At 36.9% G+C, this 20,240-nt stretch overlaps 1 protein-coding gene across 8 annotated transcripts in view; it reads right to left on the bottom strand.

Moving 5' to 3' along the window:
* The window catches only part of SMARCA2 (SWI/SNF related BAF chromatin remodeling complex subunit ATPase 2), a 120,966-nt gene that overhangs the window by 6,266 nt on the left and 94,460 nt on the right, over positions 1 to 20,240 (bottom strand). For all 8 annotated transcript variants that reach the window (XM_082301624.1, XM_082301630.1, XM_082301626.1 and 5 more), the window contains 3 exons: positions 13,424 to 13,641; positions 1,954 to 2,059; positions 588 to 689 (listed from right to left, as the gene is read on the bottom strand). In XM_082301624.1, the coding sequence (XP_082157750.1) occupies positions 588 to 689; positions 1,954 to 2,059; positions 13,424 to 13,641 (426 nt within the window). The remainder of the gene's footprint in view (positions 1 to 587; positions 690 to 1,953; positions 2,060 to 13,423; positions 13,642 to 20,240) is intronic.

The following is a 20,240-nucleotide window of genomic DNA, read 5'->3' as shown; positions in this document are numbered from 1 at the left end:
TACAAAACATCTGTTTGAGATGAGTTTGCCTTCTAAGCCTCTGAGACTCATCTGGGATTTATTACTACTTTCTCTTAAAATGGACACTGACCTTTCAACAATAAAAAAATTTTAAAAACCAGAGCTTCAGAGGATGAAAAGCTTTATATATACTGATGGATAACCTTGAATTTTTATCTTCCTTGAGCAGAACTGGAGAGTTTTCTATGATGTATTTCCTCAACATCCTGTCCTAGAGCTATACTGTTACATCTGCTCCTTCTGTGATCCACTGTGGAAAACCTAAACTGATGTATCACTCTACACATACTGCTTTTTACCAGAGATTCAAAAAGTCTTACTGCAGCTTTAAAGTACACACATATCAGAAAAAACTGATCTCAGATTTAGTATTAAAACCAGTTTTTCTGAAAATACACACTGCAGCAGTATCCAGTGAATTCTGGATTCTAAGAATGTGGACATTTTTCTCTACTCAAAGTAAGATCTGAAACAGAGAGTTTATATACAAAAATAATAATCAACAAGCACTGAAAACATTACATAGAGGAAATCTGTATGTTCAACAGAAATTGACTCATTCAGACCTGAGATCCCTCCAAGTTGAATGTCTGAGCATTGTGACACAGCAACATGACATCTTTCTCCAAATCCCCAAGACTCCGATATTTATGGTTGCGAATTCTTTCCTGTTGCATTTGTTGAGGAAATGAAGACAAGTATTAATAGGCAGTGGTGCAGAAAGAAGAACAGCAGAGAGGACACTGAATTAATATGAGTCAACACATTAAAGGCTTTCTCTTAAAAAAATTTACCTAAGCATCAAGAGAAGGATCTGTTTAAAACACAGAAAGTCTTCAACCATGTTGTTAATGTAGTACTCAAAAAATGCATCAAGCTAAAGCAGCAAAAATTAAGCAATTTCTTTGTGAACTGCAAGGGTTAAAAGCAAGACAAATAGAGTTCTTTTGGTAAAAGTTCCAGTTTTGTCTTTCCAGCAAAGAAACAAAGTAACTGTAACACAAGTGAAAGATACAGAATTACAACATCACCTAAGGTGCAACATGCTACCTAGACCCCATCTACCAAACACTGTTTGGATCTGACCTGGCTCTTCCAAGATACTAGGCTAGGGTCTAGAGGGGAAGCTGTATAAGGAGCAGCTGAGTTAATTTGGTTTGTTTAGCCTGGAGAGGAGCAGTTTAGAGTGGAACTCATTGCAGTTACAGCTTCCTCATGAGAGGAAGAGCAGGGGCAGGCACTGATCTCTCTCTCTCACTGATCTCTGCACTTTCTTCTTCTCCTGTCCTGACAGTGACAGGACCCGAGGGAACAGCCTGAAGTTGTGTCAGGGGAGGTTTAGGCTGGGTATCAGGAAAAGTTTCTTCCCCCAGAGGGTGGCTGGGCACTAGAAGAGGCTTCCCAGGGCAGTGGACACAGCACGAGCCTGACAGAGTCCAAGAAGTGTTTGGACATCACTCTTAGGCACTGGTGTGATTCTTGGGGCGTCCTGTGCAGCGCCAGGAGTTGAACTTGATGATATGTGTTCGTCCCCTCCAACCCAGGATATTTATGGTTCTATGATTTTAAAGGTAGGGATAGCTATATTGCCCTAGAATTATTACATCTTTGCAAACAGTGTGTTTTTACCAGAGCTCTTGACAGATTCACTATTAGGTCTTTGCAAAAAAAGGCACTGAGATGTCATTTCTGAGTGTGTCATTCATGTCACACTACTATAGTTTGATTTGACCTTGAAATTACAGTGATACACGTCAATATACACTAAACAAAATTACTTGCAAGGTGTGTGACAATCTTTAAAATCTACTCCACCAATACAGGTGCATGAAATATTCATATTGTTATTTTAAAAACAGCTTTATGCTCACCCCTGTGTAAAGCAAAAAGAAATGGAAGGATCTCCACTTCCAAAATTCCTTCATTCCTTACCTTTATTTTTTTGAAGTCCACTGGTTTCCTAATCAATTCGTAATACTCTGGTAGTTCTTTCCTAGATGGGAGCTGAATGAAAACTTCACTTAGCTGCCGTCCTGAACTATTGAGAAAAACAAAGCCATAATGAAAAGAATGACTACAACTTTCTCACAAAACACACATGCACAATCTAATAAGGAAAAATTAAAATAATAAAATAAAATCACAGTTATTCTTTCAAAGAATTAGAAACAGAACCCTGATTTTTAAATTTGGTACCAATAATTAACTTACAATTTTAAATTTGAAACTGTTGTCATAATGTATCATAAATACGTCATTTACATCTAACATCATTAGAGATGAATATGTATGAGAGGCTTTATGAAAGAAGAATCAGGATTTGCATCTGATTTCCACAGTCTTTTGCTGAGTACACTCTTACTGTTTCCTTAATTTTGTTCAGTGATTTTTAGCAAGTCTCCCTTCTGTCACTCTTGTCATCTTCTTCTTGATCACTATATAGTTGATCTTGTAACTCCTCACTATAGCAAACCATACTGATTTCCATTATACTATATGCTGACTGCTATTAGACTAACTTGATGTTAGAACAACAAAAAATGAGTAACTTCTATTAATGACTGTTGGGTTTCTGGGAAGATCATTCCAACTATATTGAAAAACACTACTGCCAATTGTACTTCTTCATTCATTTGAAATAAAGCGATAGATTATCTATAAAACTTTTATACTCTCAGAACACTGCCTATAACGTAGAGGTATCCAAATTTTCTAAGATTCCCATACGTTCCCATTGTTTATCCTTTTTTAATAGCTATTTTAACACTTTCATATTGAAATCTTTTAAAAGTCTTCTTACCTGTCATTTTGCAAATAATATGTGGCTGTAAGTCACCTCGAGAGGAAATGTGCTGATGACACTTGTGGGCTTAGTTGTTTTTGTGTTTGTTTTTGGTTTTCTTTTCCCCCCAATTTTTCTCACTGAGTAGCAGAAAAGAGCTCTCCTGTGAAGAACTGCACACAGCATTCACAAGCATTTCTCAGTGCAATTCACACGCTTCCTTCTCTCACAGCTACTCCAGAAATGCCCTGCTTTCTCAGCTGAATTTTCAGACAGTATCTCAGGAACACCAAACTCCACAGGAGTTGGGCAAGAAGGCTACCAAGTACGGGTATCCACCTGAGCTTTCTCTTGCAGCCACCCTCCAGAGTGGTGCAGGACCTTATCAGACACTTTAAACTAAAACGGAACTGAAGGTTAATTAAAGGAATTCTGCAATGGAGAAAAAGGAAGATAAAAAGCAAAAAGATGGCAACAGCTCTGACCTTTATGGAAGTAACAAATGCTTACTATACAGCATGCATTTCATAATACCTGAAATAACATCAGAATTGGAGAAGGTACTATCTTTCTCATGGACCTGACAGATTAATGAACAAGCAGGAATAAAGAGATTTTCCTCACTTCCTAGGTATCTGGTGCTCACCTAATGCACAATTTTTTGTTGTTCTCATTTTGGTACTGGGACAATGCTGTTCCTTCCATCACAGAGGATGACAATCTAAATACTCTACCTGCAGACTACTAATAGCATTGCTCTACCAAAATCTTGGGACCAACTGGCAGCTAGAGTATTTTTTCATTCAATGCAGACATAGAAACCAAAAGCCTCTGTCTCATCCCGTACATTTGTGTCTGACTTGCAGCAGCAGCAGCCCTTGCCTGCTCAGCAGCAGCTGCCAAGATGCCTCCTTGGTCTCGGCAAGGTTGTGGCACACGCCTGAGTGTGCTCCTGGGCATGGTCTCTGCAGGTGAGGCAAGGCAGTGGGCGTACGGTGTGTCCCTGTTGCAGGAGAGGACAGTGAAATCTATCTACTCTATACAGCTGTCGGGATAGACACTCACAGAGACCACTGGCACCTCGGTAGCAGCTACTAGCAACTTCACCCAACAGATCTAATTTATTTGGGAAGCATCCTGTTACTAAAACAGAAGCAAGCATAAAATGGCCAGGTAGCTGTTCACAGCCAAGTCTTAAAATTTCCCTCCTGCCAGCAAGTAACTGTGAAATTCTGGCCACTGTACCTGCTATCTCCTTTGGTATGGACTCACAAATTCATTACTTTCATACTTTCCCCATCCAAGTGGTTATACAATGGATTTAAAGGCACCAATCTTGTTCTTGACCTGTGTGCCTGTGTCATGCTGCATGACAGAACCTGTTTGCATCACAGACTACCCTCACAAAGTGAAACTGGAAGCAATACAAGAAAAGCAATGCATTAAATACATTCTACACAACTGACTAAACTAATGTGTGTTTCTATTTCTTTGAAAATTGAGGACTTCATTTTCTTTTTTGTTTTGATCATAGAAGGAAGTGTTGAGCAGTAACAGCTGCACCTGAGATCCATGGGATTTCTTCTAAACATACACAACACTATGAAAACAAGCAATTGGATCTCTGAGGCCCAAATGGTATCTTAAAATCTAAGTTTATATTCCCCTTTTATAAAATGAGAATAAAATGCTATAAAGGAGTTTTGCATCTGCAAAACATTTGGACTCCTTAGGAGCATTATAAAGAAGCCCAGGGGGAATTCGACTATTCATTAAGTGATCAGTGCCCACCTTATACAAGCAAGGCACTGATCCTGAGGAAAAGCAAAGCAAAACGAAGCAGTATCCTGTTGCACCATTACATGGCACACTGTAACTTTACCTACCTGCACCTTGGTACAGTATGAATGTGGATTAGCTGTACAAAAGGACTATCACTGCTGTGTTTTAATTTCAGCAGCCTTAACAGAAATCTCTATTTGAGTAAAATTACTGAACCACTGATGCTGGGGTTTCCTCAGCTGTGCTTCAGAGTTTAATACTGAATAGAAACACTTCATCAAAAAGGAAACAGACACCAATAAACTAATTCTGATCAAATTTTAAAACATGTTTAGCCTATTTGTCCTACTGAAACAGCTCCTGATGACTATAGCTTTTAATCTCATGGCTGTATTTTTTTCTCTTTTTTACACCAACACACCCACCCTTATATGGTATTTCATATTAAAAATACAACTCATAAACTATTAAACAGAAATATTCTATTTTCCAGGTGCAAAAACAGCTAACTGTGATTTGTTCACACTATTCTATTAAACTAAAGAATGCCATAGAAAACCCTTAAGCTTTTGCTTGATGTAATTAATTATTAAAATCATTTAAGGCCATTAAAAAAAAGCATTAAGGATATGACAGAAGACTACAGCCTGATTTTGTCTACTCAGATCAATAACAGCTTATTCTATTATTTTTATAGAACCTACACAAAGAAGTACTATCTTGCACTCCTTTTGTACATGTGCATCCATAGTATAAATGAATGCAATCTTTTCTAACAATCTCAAATTGCTGTGTTGTGGATACAGTAAGAGAAAATTAGTAATTATTAATGCAACTCTGATTTTAATCCTTTTGCCCATTTATTAGAAAATAATAACCACAACAAGTACCACATAAAAATCATGCGCAGTAAAAAAAATCACTTATGGTTGCCTAGCAACTAGCAGGCTACGTGCTGAAAGGAAGAAGGAGCAGAATAAATTAAAAGATCTGACTGTGAAAGAACTGTGAGTGACAGTTCACTGCTACTGCATCAGCTCAACATGCTAGTCCCATGTGTGCCCACATTAGAAACACTTGAATGCTGCACAAGTTAAAAATGCATTGAGAAATAATGCTTATTTAAAAAATGGTTTTGCTCAGAAAAATATTTGTGTGCAATGTTTCTAATTTTCTTTCATTTCTGTCAAACTGCTTACAAGGTGCATACAAGCATACAATTCCACCCTTTTAGTCAGTATTGTCTTTGGTGAAATTAAATGCAGGAACCTCGTTTGTATGAGGCTCCTTTTCTATTTGTTTTCCCTGGCAGTATTTGGTCAGAAACAGCTGGCACAGGCCCGTTAAAAGTATATTAAAGTATATTACTACCAAGACTCTCTCCTTTGATTTCAAAAGGTGAGGTAACTATGAAGCTGAAACTGCAAGATGTTCTCGTATTTCTGGCAAATTTCAAACTTTTAACAAATAATGAAAGTAAATTTAGAGTGGGTAGAATGAAGAGTCCTTCATGCTTGCCCAAGTCAGAGTGCTCACAAACAGAACCACGGCTTGAAAACTACAACTTTGAATCAAATGCAACTCACAAAGATGGTATTTAAAAGAAAAGCAAGTGTGGGGGAGGAGAATGACAAGAGCTGGCATAGTGACTTTCAACAGTAACCCAGCTATGTAGGGACATGATTAATTTTCATCAATGCTTAACGGCTCCTTTTTGGAACTGACTACAGTAGTACATGGTAAACCTGGCTCCACCACTGAAATGGAAGCGGGTAAAAATAGTTAAATATGTAACTCCTGCGTTTGACATATGGCTACATACTCCATAACTAGGGCTTGGATGTAAGTAAGAATTACTTACTCTGTGTGTTTGAATACCCAAGAGTATCAGTTGGCATAATTAATTACCAATAGTTAGATCAGTAATGGCTAATTGCATTACTCTCCATGTTACAACAGCTAAAAACCGGCAACTTAAGAAAACAGCTGAAAAGACTGAATAAAATCCATTTCACCTTGAGCTATGTCATCAGAATTAAGAGTACTATGGGCACAAATTTCAACATGTTGGCTTTAATGACGCAGTGAACAAAATGCTAAACACCACAGACAGGAGTAGTCTCTTGCCAAGCAGGAAAAAGACACACAAACTTCACCCTTCAATTTTTTATATCCATATTAGAATGTAGTAAACAGCTACATGATACCAGGAGGAGACTTTGTGAAGTTAATTGGTACACTATGCAAGTCCTTACCTTAAATCTATTAACAGATTAGATGGAAGGTGGAGAAACAAATGAAATCACTGTATGGAACAGAGCTATCAGCATCCTAGGACCCCTGAATTCAGCTGTTGCTATTTATGCAAAGTTAATGCAAACTAGTGGTAGTATCAAACTGGAACCCAGACAGGAAACACTATATTCTGATGCAAAGCAGAAGTAAACAGTGGGTTTGTAAGGAAGTTGAAGGATTACAAGGTATGAGTGACAGAATCATAGAATTATTTAGGTTCGAAAAGACCTATAATATCATCCAGTCCAACCACTAACCCAGCACTTCCAAGTCTACCAGTAAGTGTCACATCCTCACACCTTTTCAACACCTTGGGGACGGTGATTCTACCACTTCCCTGGGCAGCCTGGTCCAATGACTGAGCACTGTTTCAATGCAGTTTTTCCCAATATCCAGTCTAAATCTCCCCTGGAGCAACTTGAGGCCATTTCCCCTTCTTCTGTTACTTGTTACCAAGGAGAAGAGGCTGAACCTCTTTCAGGGAGCAGTTGTAGAAAGCAGTAACTTCTCCTCTGAGACTCCTTTTCTCCTGGCTAAAAAAACCCCAACTTCCTCAGCTGCTCCTTATACGACTTGTGCTCCAGACTCTTCACCAGCTCCATTACCCTTCTCATGGTAGTGGACATGCTCCAGCACTTCAGTATCCTTCTAGGAGTGAGGGGCCCAAACACAGGATTTCAGGTGTGGCCTCACCAGTGCTGATTACAGAGGGCCAATCATTTCCCTAATCCTGCCAGAATAAAGTATGATTCATTTTCTCTACTTAATTTTAACCATCAGGAAAAGAAAGCTAAACTTACAGCTTGTCTTCCTCTGAAATAAACCATAAAGAAAAATCATCACATGAGGTAAAATATAATTTTTAAGCCTGCATGTGTATGATGCAGATCAGCAGCTAGGGCTCAAATCTGGCATAAAAATTCCTTATTCTGAGTTTTCTGACAAGAATTTCTATCAGCAGTAAAACTGCCCCTTCTTTCAAAAAGCTAAAGCATTTTAAGTGCACATACAAACTACATTTTGTGCGCCAAACTGATTTGATGGTGCCAAGCAATAGGATGAGAAAGAACATGCAGATACTGATGCACAGGAACCTGAACCTGAGGAAGAACTGCTTTACTGTGCGGGTGACCACGCACTGGAACAGATTGCCCAGAGAGGCTGTAGAGTTTCTCCCACTGGGGATATTCAAGAAATGTTGGGAGCAACCCTGTACTGTGTGCTCTGGGATGACCCTGTCTGAGCAGGGAGGTTAAACCAGATGATCTGCTGTAGTCCCACCCAAACTGACCCATTCTGTGGTTCTTTGGTTTTGTGTAGTGAAAACATAACATATATAACATACGATTCTATGACATTCATTTCTATGGGTATTCCTAATTTTAGAGGGAAAGCAAGACAAAATAAAAGACTGGGAACTAGAAAAATGTGTGACAATAATGTCAGACTGATGAATTCCAACTTGCTCTCTTCTAAACAGGTGTTTTACACTGCAAGGTTAGAACAAGGTACAAGGGGTGTAAAGGCACTTAAATCTTAGTTTAATAAGTAATTGCAACAAAATCTCAGATTAATATGCACTGCAAATGGAGTCTGCAAAGATGATGCATATACTTTACTTGGGAGAAACAGGATCAATGTGTAACTGAAAATATGTTTCCAGGTCCCTGAATCTAAGGTCTTGGTTTATCACATAGAACTTTTTAAATCAAGGAACGAAGGCCAAATCTATCTACTTATTTCTGTCCTACTATTCCATATGGAAAGATTACAGAACTCTTAATTAAAACTTGTGTGATTTAATAAATGCTTCCAGTCATATAACCTTGTGACCACCATCTTGTATTTTTACGTGTTTCTACACTTCCTGTGTTTATGCTTCCCTTCTTTCCCAGGTGAATTTACTAAGAGCAATCATCTTACCCTCTCAAGACTGGATAAACAAACCAACCTGTTTGCTCCTGTAAAGCTCTCCCATGCTACTTATTACTGAAATAATTATTTACACTTGTCTCAGTGTAAACTAATCTTTTTTGAATGGAAAAGCATTCAAGTACTATATACAGCAACTGAGAAGCATTAACAGTATCACATGTAATGGCATACACCCATAATGAATATTTCCACATCCACACAGTAAGGCATCCACATCCACACAGCATCACAGTAAGGCTCCTGTTTTCTTATGTCTGGACAATATTGATGGATCATAGTTGGTTTTAACCAATAATTTCTCTGCCCAGGTAATTCCTTTTCCGTCAGTTCTACTTGAACTGACACCTGAATCAGAAGAAAAGTTTCTTATTTTTGGTCTGTGAGTACCATATAATGCACTCTGAGGTACTTTACTTCATGCCATTTCTTTTACTCCAGACCTAACTGTGTCCAGTCTGCTGTGATTATCACACCACTACTGATGTTTTAATTTTGGCCAGGACACTGGTCATTTTTACTATGTATCATAAATATATTGTGATCTACGCCAACACAAATTCTCCAAGAAATTTTTTGTTATCTTCTTTCCAGTTTAGCAGTTCCTTTTTCAACAGTGCCTTCAATTAGATATTTTTACTTCTTTTGACTCAGATTAATGAGATATTAGATCTCCTCTTTCTTTCATATTAGCTTATAATGTTCCTGTGGTACCCTAAAAAATACTTTAACAAAATCATAGAATCATAGAATGGTTTGGGTCAGAAATGACCTTTGAAGATAAGCTAGTTCAACTTCTCTGCCATGGGTGGGCAGGAACATCTTTCACTAGATCAGATGACTAGAACTCAGAGGATTCTGACCATCTTTTCTCTCCTGCTTTTGCTTCATTAAAGATCTGTTCTCCAGTTTAGACCAGTATGGATGAAACCTAGATTAATTCAGCTTTCCCAGTGATGGCAAAGCAGTGTAGAAGAGTAAAAAAGGATCTGCATCTATAGTACCACTACATGCTTACAGTTTGATACTGAAAGCTGAGTAATGAGAGCACAGGTGCTGTTTAAAAAGGGAGTAGTGACTTCAATCATAATTTTTACTTAATGATTTGGAGCATGTACCCCACAGTTCTTCAGCCTGAGATATCAGCTATCTGTTTCAAGTTATTCAAAGATAAATATGAAGATAAGATAAAGAAATGCCTATCAATATGAAGAAAATCTTGAAGCACATCACCCAGTACTGGAATCCAATGCAAAAGAGGCTGCAAGAATCAAGTACTATCAACTTGACAAAAAACCTCAACAACTCTCACACCAAAGGCATTCAAGCAGTCCAAGCTGAACATTCTCAGTGTCTTCCATTTTCGTCCTTTTTCTCTTTTTTTAACTATTTTCTTTGCTATATTGGACACACCCCAGATACCCTAATTTCAGGAAACTAATGCTGCCTGCCAGTCAAGTCAAATCTTACTGCAGTTTTTTCTCCTCCAGTGTGTTTCTAGCTCTCTAGAAATATCCAAAGAAAATCAGCTTTTACTTGTAAATTTGTCTCTAAGAATTATTAAACTTATTGTCAATGGAATGTTTCATTAAAATTAGTATCACACTGGGATTCACAATGGGAATAAAAGGAAATTGGAGGATTGCTAAACTGTACTGCATAAAAGAGAAAAATCTATATCAAAAGGTTGGAATTGCACTAAGGACTTGACAGAGATAAACAGCAGACTGATCTCAATGCTGACTTGCAGTTTCTTGCACGGAGTACTTTAACTGAGGTTTACAAGTACAGGGATAACTACCTCTGGACTTCCTTTTTAGAGAATCACGTTGCACTTCTCCACACTGAAATTTACCTCAAATATTGCCAATATGTCTGTTTAAACTAGTTTTGATCTTCACATTTAAGTTGGAACTGTGCAATTACTATTTACTAGAGCTTATTGTTTGTATTGAAATCTTTAGCTTTCCTTGACATAGATAACCCAGTCAATTTTGATGGATGTTTTTTACATAAGGAAGGAAAGGATGGTCCTTGTCACCAGATGCTTACAACTGAAGTCAAGTACTAGACAGTTAGGAAAGCACTTGGAGAATCCTTCCCTGCATCAACATTAGGCAGTGTCACCACAGAAAAGCAGCCAACTAGCATTTTAGATTTTTGTGAGCACCATGGATTTTATGGGTATTTTTGTTTTTTGGTTTTTGTTTTTTTTAAAAAGCGTTAATAAGAACAGAAAAGTGGTTCTGTATTTACAAGCAACTCTTCCCAAAAGAAAGGGAAAATATGAAAAAAACTGCTCAAAGACGTATTAGTTTAGTAATGTATTCTTTTTACTTTTTTTCATGCTGCCCTTTAAACTGCACAAAACTTATTAAGTTTTGTAGGATTGGCTTTGACAAAGTAACTCAGGCCTAACTCAGTAAGATTTTGGATGGGTATCACCTGACCACCTTTTGGGACACAATCAGTTCTCCATGGTCTGGATGAGCCCTCTGGACTTATCATAAAGAAAAAATGAAGCATCTCTTAGCACTGAAAATTTAAGCTAAAGACAAAGATGATTTCAAGCATTCAAATACTAAATACATGAAAACCCTTTTTTTTCCCCAGATGAAACTCATGGCCTACTTTTCTTCCAATTAACCTGTCCCTCTATACTTGCCCCAATTGCCTTCACACACACAAAAGCCCAGAGCTGAACAAACATGAACCCCCAACAAAGCTGAAGGGTTCCAACGTCACTTAATTCTAAAGCTGCAAATCCTGAAAGTATTAATTGAACTCAAGAGCAAAGTTAACCCCAAATATTTTAAGATATTAAAGTTTCTTGACGCCTAAACTTGTAATTCTGTTCTTTCATAGTATTGGGTGGTTTGATGCTAGCTCAAAAAAAAATCAGAATGCAGAAACTTGGAACTCCTCCGTATAACTTAAAAGCACTGAAGAGCTCAGTTTAAGACACATTTTTAATTCCTTATTGAATAGAGCTCCATACACTTTTTAAATTGGGAACCAGTTCTGTCTTGCATAAATGTGGGCTCCTGGGAGAGGAAACAGTATGCCTTGTCACAACATAATAGCTCAGTTGTTAACTTTTTTTGACAGAAATCAGATAGGAACTTCCTGGGGCATGAACATCAGGTAAAAAACCTTAACCTCCCCAGAAGCTATCAGTTACAATCAGTAGCTATCCCCTACTAGAGACCAGCAGAAGCAACTTTGTTTGCTATTTTAAAAGTGAGAGATACCCTGATCAGAAGTGCTTGGCTCCAGGAGAAGTTTCAAGGCCAAGATCTAAAAGGCAGAGATGCTTCCTTGCAGCCTTGACTGGAATACGTGAACTTAAACACTTCTCCCTTCTCAGCTATTCTCTTGGCTGAGAGTCATGGCAAGCTAAATATACTGAGATTGTAGTCAGCTTGCTGCTCATCCTGTTTGTTGCTATGAATGCATTTGTGATACAATAAAATACCTTTTGATGTACTCCAGAAAGACCCCACAGATCACAGAATGGTTCTTTTAACAGTTATGTGCAAAAAAATCATGGATCACAGCAGTGTGTGCTTTACCAAGTACCACCCAAACTACCCTTGTACAGGCAGAGCCAGAACAGTAACTCCAAAAAAAGGCAGCGTTCAAGTTGCCATTAAAAGTCACAGACTGAAAGTTGTTTACAGGCAAAAAATATATTGTTACACCTAGGCGCAGGTCACTGAGCAAGTACTTCTGGACTTTCTCTGAATGCATTTAGCATGAACTTAGTTTATAATAGGTGCTTATATGATCTAAGTAATTCAATGTACAGCAAAGAAGGGATAAACACACAAGAAGCCTTTACTGATTTTTGGCAGATACAAACTGAGTTAAAATACAATGTTTGCAATCAAGTCTGATTCAAAGGCATTATTAATTAATTCTCTATTTCTTGCTCATGAAGCATAGGTGATTTGCAGTTTGAAAATATGCAAAACCAAAGTCTTCAGATAACATTTCCATCAGAAGGAATACTTTTTTCCTAAAGGCCAAATATTTAGCATATTTTTATGCTGAAAATGGGGTTTTCTTGACAAACAGGCTTCCATCTCTCATGTGGACAACATATTTTCAGTATTTCTGTATTTTTTCTTTTGGCAGCTCTGATGCTCATGATATGAGCCCTGAACATTCTGGGCAGTCTTTCAGTCTTTCACTGTGAGACCCATGTAAACTTGAATTAATAAATCTGTAGCCATGTCTTTGAAAAGATTAATTTCAACACATGCTGCACCACTAAATTGAAGGAAGGAAAACCCTGCTCAAGCTGTATTTTCTTAAGTACATATCCTGAGCAGAATGACTTCATTCCTAAGCAAGAGTTCTATGCTTACTTTTTTCTTACTTTTTAAAATTGTGTTTCAACAATTTTCTATCAGACGGGTGTTAAAAAAAACCCCTATGAAGTGTGAGACTTTCAGGATCAGGTCCTAAGAGGAATTACTTTTCAGAAAAGCCATGTCAGCAAGTCTTTCTAAAGACTGAAAAAAATGAAGCCATTATAAAATGTAAAGAGTGATATCAGCAGGAAGGGAGAGAGCACATGCAATAGAGATAGACTGTCTCCAAGCTCACCTATCCTTGTAGTTTATCACAGTATCAATGATAGCATTCATTTGTTTAGTCAGTTTGGGTGGATTGGGCGACAACTTCTCTGCAGGGGGTCTGCCTCTTCTTTTCTTTGCTTTCTCTCCATCCTCCTTCCCAGAATCTTTATCCACGTTTCTTCGCCTCTTTCGCTTTTTAAGCCGGACTTCCTCCTCCATTTCTTCCAAATTGCCGTCTTCAATTGCCTGACAACCATATTCAAAAAGTATGATTTTTAAACAAAACAGATATTGCAAAGGGAAATAAAAAACTATATTTAAAAACAACAATAAAAAACCCCTGCAACTCCATGGGATGCATGTAATTCAATTCAAAATGTTCAGTTTATTTATGAACAAGAGTACAACAAGAAACTGAGTTACTGGCAATCAAAGAGATACTAAATATTAATTTGTCCTAAGGATCCCACTATCATCTAAATACACACGTTATTTATATGAACTTTGAATTCCACACCAAATCAGAGTTTCACACATAATGGCCTGTGGAATTGTCTCAGTAAGTGTATAACAAACATTAATTTTTTTCACATCAGTGTTGGTTCTGGGTTACACAGTTCCAGGCAAAACAGACTTTGACACCATAAGTTTTCAAACAGGACAGTCCAAACCGTGCTCAGCTCCCAAATCCAGTTCACACACAGTTCTTTGTGCATATACACAGAACAGACACTTTAGGCAGGAACAACCCATGTTCTCTTCCAAGCCTTTTAAGCAACTTTTAAATCACCTACGTGTTAAAATAATCTCTAAAATGTATACTTTTCTTCTAGAATAGTAACCATGAGGTAGGCAGAAGCACTGACAGTACACTGGTTTGTTGTAAACAGCACTCATACCATGGGATGCAAAAACCTCATCCCAAAACCCAATTCATACACACAGTCACACACAACAAACACTAATTTCAATTGTTTCAATTACCTGGACATACGCTTTTAACCAGACCCAGCAGCTCTATGCAGAGGGATAAAAAAATTGCTACAAAAAACCAAACTACGAATAGAGGGAATGTGTTCACACACACTATCCATGTCATAAAGCAAGAAGCTGAACTTTTTGTGATTTGAGAAAGCCAACAAAAGAAAATAAATAAAAGTACCAGGTCATAAGAGAACTGAAATTAAAAATAAAAAATAAAATAAAATAGAATATAAAAATCTTAAAACTTAAGGCTTTCTGATTAACGCTTTCTCAGAACCTAACTGATGTTGATATTCATCGCTTTTGCTTCTCAATATTGCCTTGAGTACATGCAAATGCTAATCAATCCTTTCTCATAGCTGAAAGAGCTCTAATCCTAAGGCAATTACCTTCATTTCTCCACGGCACCAAACATGGCTAATATTTATGATCATGTGAGCATAACAATCAATATAAAAAAGTGATTACAGCCCAGACATAATTTTTCTCAATTGTGTACAATGTCTCTTCAAAAACGTTTTGTGAACAAAACCTGATGCATAACACAAAATAAGCTGACATGTTTAAAAAACCAGTGGGATTTTGAAATCTGTTTCCTATGCATCCTCCGATGTGCAAATCCACAGACAAACACAAAAGCAGAATCCTGAGAGACAGCCTGAAACTAGGCCTTAATAATCAAAAGACAATTTACATCATGCTTCCACAGCATTCAGATATCTACTACGAAGGAGGCTCGAGATCTGATGAGTTAGGAAGAAAAGAGAAGGGAAAAAAAAATCTGCACACAAATTCATTAAAATTCATCTGGCTAAAGCAGGACATGCGCTATAAACCACTGAGACTAATGAAGATTAAGAAAAGGAAATTTCTTTGCATATCTTGGAAGCTAGAAAAGCTAATACTAAATACAGCATGCAAGGCTGTCAACAGTTAATGTCATTGCTCTCCTCAAGCACTCAGTTGTACATTGAAACACGGCGAACACCGACTTTTGATGTGTTACACACCTACACATGCCTGTGATGTAGTTCTACTGAATCTTCAAGACGGCAATGAAAAAGGATATTTACCTTACCACTATCAGCAGGCCGGCTATCGGAAATCACAGTTAGTGGGGATAAAATTAACAAGCCAGCAAAGCAGCGAGCTGCTAGTCTCTTCATCAGCTGATCAGGAAAAAAAAGAGAGCTGGGGAAAGGCTATGTTTTCATATACAAGTAATTTTATTTTACTGAAAATTTAATACTGAAAGGATTGTGGATACTGAAATCTGCTGTTTCATTCTACCTACTACAAGGCCTGACGCCTTCCTCCTTCAGCTGGTTTTAATATTGACAACTACTTATCATATTTCTCCCCTTACTATTCTAGGCATTCAAATTAGATTTTTAGCTGGGCAGTTACAGATTCTTGTTATCATTATAACAATAATAGCACAATTAGACAGTTTCATGTATGATTTTAAAACTGAGACTGGTTGCATGCATTTTAAAGATGCATTCATTACAGAAAACATATTCCTATTCCTCCACAGTGAACAGATCAAGTTTTGGTTACTGAAACCAATACAAAAATCTATTCTGATTTACAATAAATTAGAAAAAAATAAAAAAAAAAATCAAGTCATCATTCTGTTAACTTTGGTAACGTTTTGCTGTCCTTCAGAAAACTTCACTTAACTACAACATATTTATATCCTTGCTCACTTGACAGATTTTCTACCACAAAAAAGAAATCACAGTGGTCCTGTCATCACAGAGTTTATTAACATCTCACTTTAGAATTCTGAATAAAATTCTTGCTTAGAGTAGGCAGCATTTTGGAAAATAAATATTAACAAAAAGAAAAGCTAGAACTGAAAAGTTGGGGGTTTTTTTAATTTTACATATAGCAATGTAGTAAAGACAAATGATAAAAAAAAAGCCCAAGTAAACTAATGTATATTCTTGCACTCTTAATAGTGACTAGCAGGTAGCAAATTAATTCTTAGCAAATTACAAATCTACCATCAAATGTTAAAATTTCTATTTAACCAGTAATATATCAATCAATTACTATATTAAACTTTCAAAATGTGTATGCATGAATGTAAACTCAGACATCCGTCTTTAATTTAAGACCTTAGTGACCCCACTCGAAAATCAGTCTGACAATACAAGCAGTATAAAAATGTTGCTATTGTGACTCTTAAGATTAGTTCTCAAGGGACAAATATGTATTTTGTATATAAACAGTAACATTTAGAACTAAACCTGTATGATTTATTCTGTCTCAAAAGATGGCTTAAAACTGTATCAAATAAATCAGTTATCAGCAGATAGATTAATGCTCTGTGCATATGATCCAAGCGTGTATTAGCAACAACATATTTATTAAGCTAATTTATCTGACTGAGCTCTTTGTTAGGAACGCTTACTATTCTAAGCCTTAAGTGCCACACTGAAGAGAATGCCCTTCCCAACCTTTACCAGTATGATAATGATACAAATCCCAGGCACAAATCTCCAGTTCCTGACAGATGATGGGCTGTGCAAGAGTGGAAAATAACACAGACATCTCCCAAGCTCAAATGCCTCTGGATTAGTGAGGTGAACAGCAAGAGAGTCAAGGAAATTGGTACACTAATAAAAATTGAACACTTTCCTTCCCTTAAGGAAACTGGATAAAACAGTGCCCAAAAAAAAGTCTGGACACCTCGTTTTTTTGAAAGACAGCTGTAAGAACTCAATGTCAAATTTTGCAAGTTGTCAGGCATCTCATGAAAGGCAAATATGCCAGTGAAATATGAGGACCCTGTGTTAAGTTCTGTACTGACAAAATGTTCCTGCTTTTCTGACTCATATTGCTGTAACCTAGTCCATGTACACAAAACAATTTCATTTCTAAAGAGGTAAGAGCATACTTACCCATGGATTAAAGAAATCAAAACTGTCTTTCTCCAAAAAGAAGCTTCTACCTCCCAAGAACAAAAATGTGTTTTTCAGGAGGCAAGCAGAAGTTACTTCTGAGACAGTCTGCCTTCCAACTGCTGCTTGCAATTAGATTTTCACCTTTACTAAAGGAAAATAGCTGTTTTGAGGTGAAAGTATTCTTAGGGAATATCGATACAACATTTATACAGGAGCACCAAACAGAAACAAAGTAAGGATAAAATGCAAACTGTTTCTTTCCTCCATCTGAAGGACAGGACATTACAGATATATTCTTAACAACTTCTGTTGAGTATGACATAGCACTGAGACTCAATACCTTTTCAATTCAGAATCACAGATGCAAATAAGGACTAGGTACTAACAGCTCTGAGTTTTATTTCACAGCTGTGTTCTGCAAGTCAATAGTTGTGTAGGCCTTACACAGCTAATATGCATTAAAATAATTTTACAGGAATCATGTAACTCAGGTGTGGTGACAGAATGATCAGTGGAGCTGCCCATCATAAAATCAGCCTTGGTGTCTAAGGCCTGTCTTGTTTAGATGGTAAACCATTGTATTACATAATTATTTTCCCTTTGATTGGAAGTAACTATAGTATGGTTATGAGGAAATTCAGATAGAGTGAAAGCTTTCGGTACTACTCCTAGTCTAAGAAACTGGATACACAAGGCAGAAGTGGTAGGGCGCCATGCAGTAAGTCTGCTTGATGCTGTTCAGATGAAACAGGACATGAACACAGGACATGCAAACTCTTCCTGTGTCCCTCTCCAATTTATATTGAGATGAACATTCAGAGAATTGCCACATCCCTTCAAACATCAATGCCCTGTGCCTCTCCAACTTGCAAAGTTGAAAGAAAGCTATTGTAACTAACATTATCATGTGAAGAAATACCCTAACATGCTAATTAAACTCAATGTTTCAATAGAAAGCGCATAAAACATAGGTGAACAGAAAAAACATACGACCTTGCCAACTCCCTGAACATAAATACTAACGCAACCACATAAAACTTCCAAAAGAATGAGCTTTTTTGAGAACAACAAATAACAGGGCCTTTTACTGACTACTGGCCAAAAGGCATTAAGTTTAAGGGCTGTTAAGTACTTAAAACCAAAAAACATGTCAGTAGTGCAGTAATGAACAACAGATGACTGCTTTGCAAAATGAAGTTCACATTTACCATATCAGAAGAGAAGAAAGAAAGAAAAGAACCCCATGGACAGCTAATAATAAACACCGAAAGCCTTAAAATGGTATCTACCTACCCTTACCAATTTCTCTCTTCAACATGATCCTTCTTGGAATATTGTATTGATATCCAAGAGAAGTTCTCCTGGTTTTTGGGTTGGGTTTTCTTTTTTGTGCTGTCTTGCTCTATTTGAAATCCTATCATTCTTTATTTTACATTTGTTCTCAGATTAAATCTCACGACCAATGAAGATTTCAACTTTCCACACTGCAGTTCACATTCTTAAATAGATCTCTTCAAAATCCAGTTCTTTTGCTTATTTTTTTACCATTAACATTCCTGACATCTGAGACTGCTTCTAATTTCCCCATGCTGGAATTGTTTCTTGGCTCTCTAGAGCAAGTTTTCTTACACTGTACTTGTATCTTCCTATGCAACAACAGGGAGGTCAGTATACAAGATAAAGACTGCGAGGAAGAATGCCGTTAACACTTGACAATTAGATGGAACGCCTTAAGATACTCTATCAGTGCAATAATAAATACCTGAAAATAATTATAAAGATTGATGAAGAGTTATTTTAATTCCATTTCCTCTCCTTGTTCGATATTATTGCACTACAGATTTACCAGTCTAGTTTTTCTGGGACTAAACTAAAACACAATATAGACCAGAATCTGTCAAAGGCAAAGAATTAGTGACTATATCCAGTTCTAACTTGCTTTCATAAAAGTACTGTTTTTTCTAAAAACTCAAAATGCAATTATTGCAAAAACAAATCAACTTGTAATACATCTGGTCTTCTCAGATAGGCTGAACTTTCACCAAATACGGTAAATGTAATACAGTAAAAAAACTTCACCCATGTGTTCATCAGTCAAGAGTCTGTGTCATCACATCATCGAAACCAGCATCTTTTTAAGAGGCAAGGGAAGACAGACTGTTTTCTGTTTTACATTTGAAAATTATTAATACTTGCTTAATTATTTGCACTGAAACTTCAGCTGCCTGTATTTAATTAGACATTAAGGAGAACAATAATGTAAATTATAGCTTTTTCCTACATTTTGATTTAAAGACTGGTGTCAAAATGACCTGATATAACCATGCAAGAGTATGAGTTATCTTTAAAGAGAAATGGTCTCAACCAAAGCAACAGGCATAATATTAAAAAAAAATAGGTATTAACTTAAAATATTAATAGGATCAAAGCTTTTATCTTCAGTGTTTTCTTTTGGGTCTGAGAAAATTGTTTCAGGTCAAATATCCTAATACTTAATCTTGATATAAGGTATCTTAATGCTAAAGCTTCATCTTCAGTATTATTATTATTATGTAAAGCATCATCCAGAGCCAGCACCAGTAAACTCTAAGTTATGACAAGCCCCACTGACAAGCACATACAATTTTCTTTTGTTCCAAAGTGAAATCTTACTAATCTTGGTTAAAAAAAAATCTGTAACTAGTCTCATTTGTCCTTTCCCCAAAAGGCAAACAGTGATTTTAAATGGAACTCCTCAAACTGATTTTGCACCAATGAGATCTTCAGAAACTTTGGGGACAGAGAAATTGAAGAGCACAATTAACTACCCGTGATACCAGGATCCACTGCTTGCCAGCTAAGTGAGCACCTTGAAAGTGCCCCATTAGAGAGAAGGAATTGAGTCATAGAAAGGAACAACTGTATCATGCTGACTATAAAGATACTTTGCTTAACCAATCAGAGCACTGA

The sequence above is a fragment of the Coloeus monedula genome (assembly GCF_965178545.1).
Source record: "Coloeus monedula genome assembly, chromosome: Z".
Taxonomy (NCBI): Eukaryota; Metazoa; Chordata; class Aves; order Passeriformes; family Corvidae; genus Coloeus; species Coloeus monedula.
This window is presented reverse-complemented; position numbering and strand designations above follow the sequence as displayed.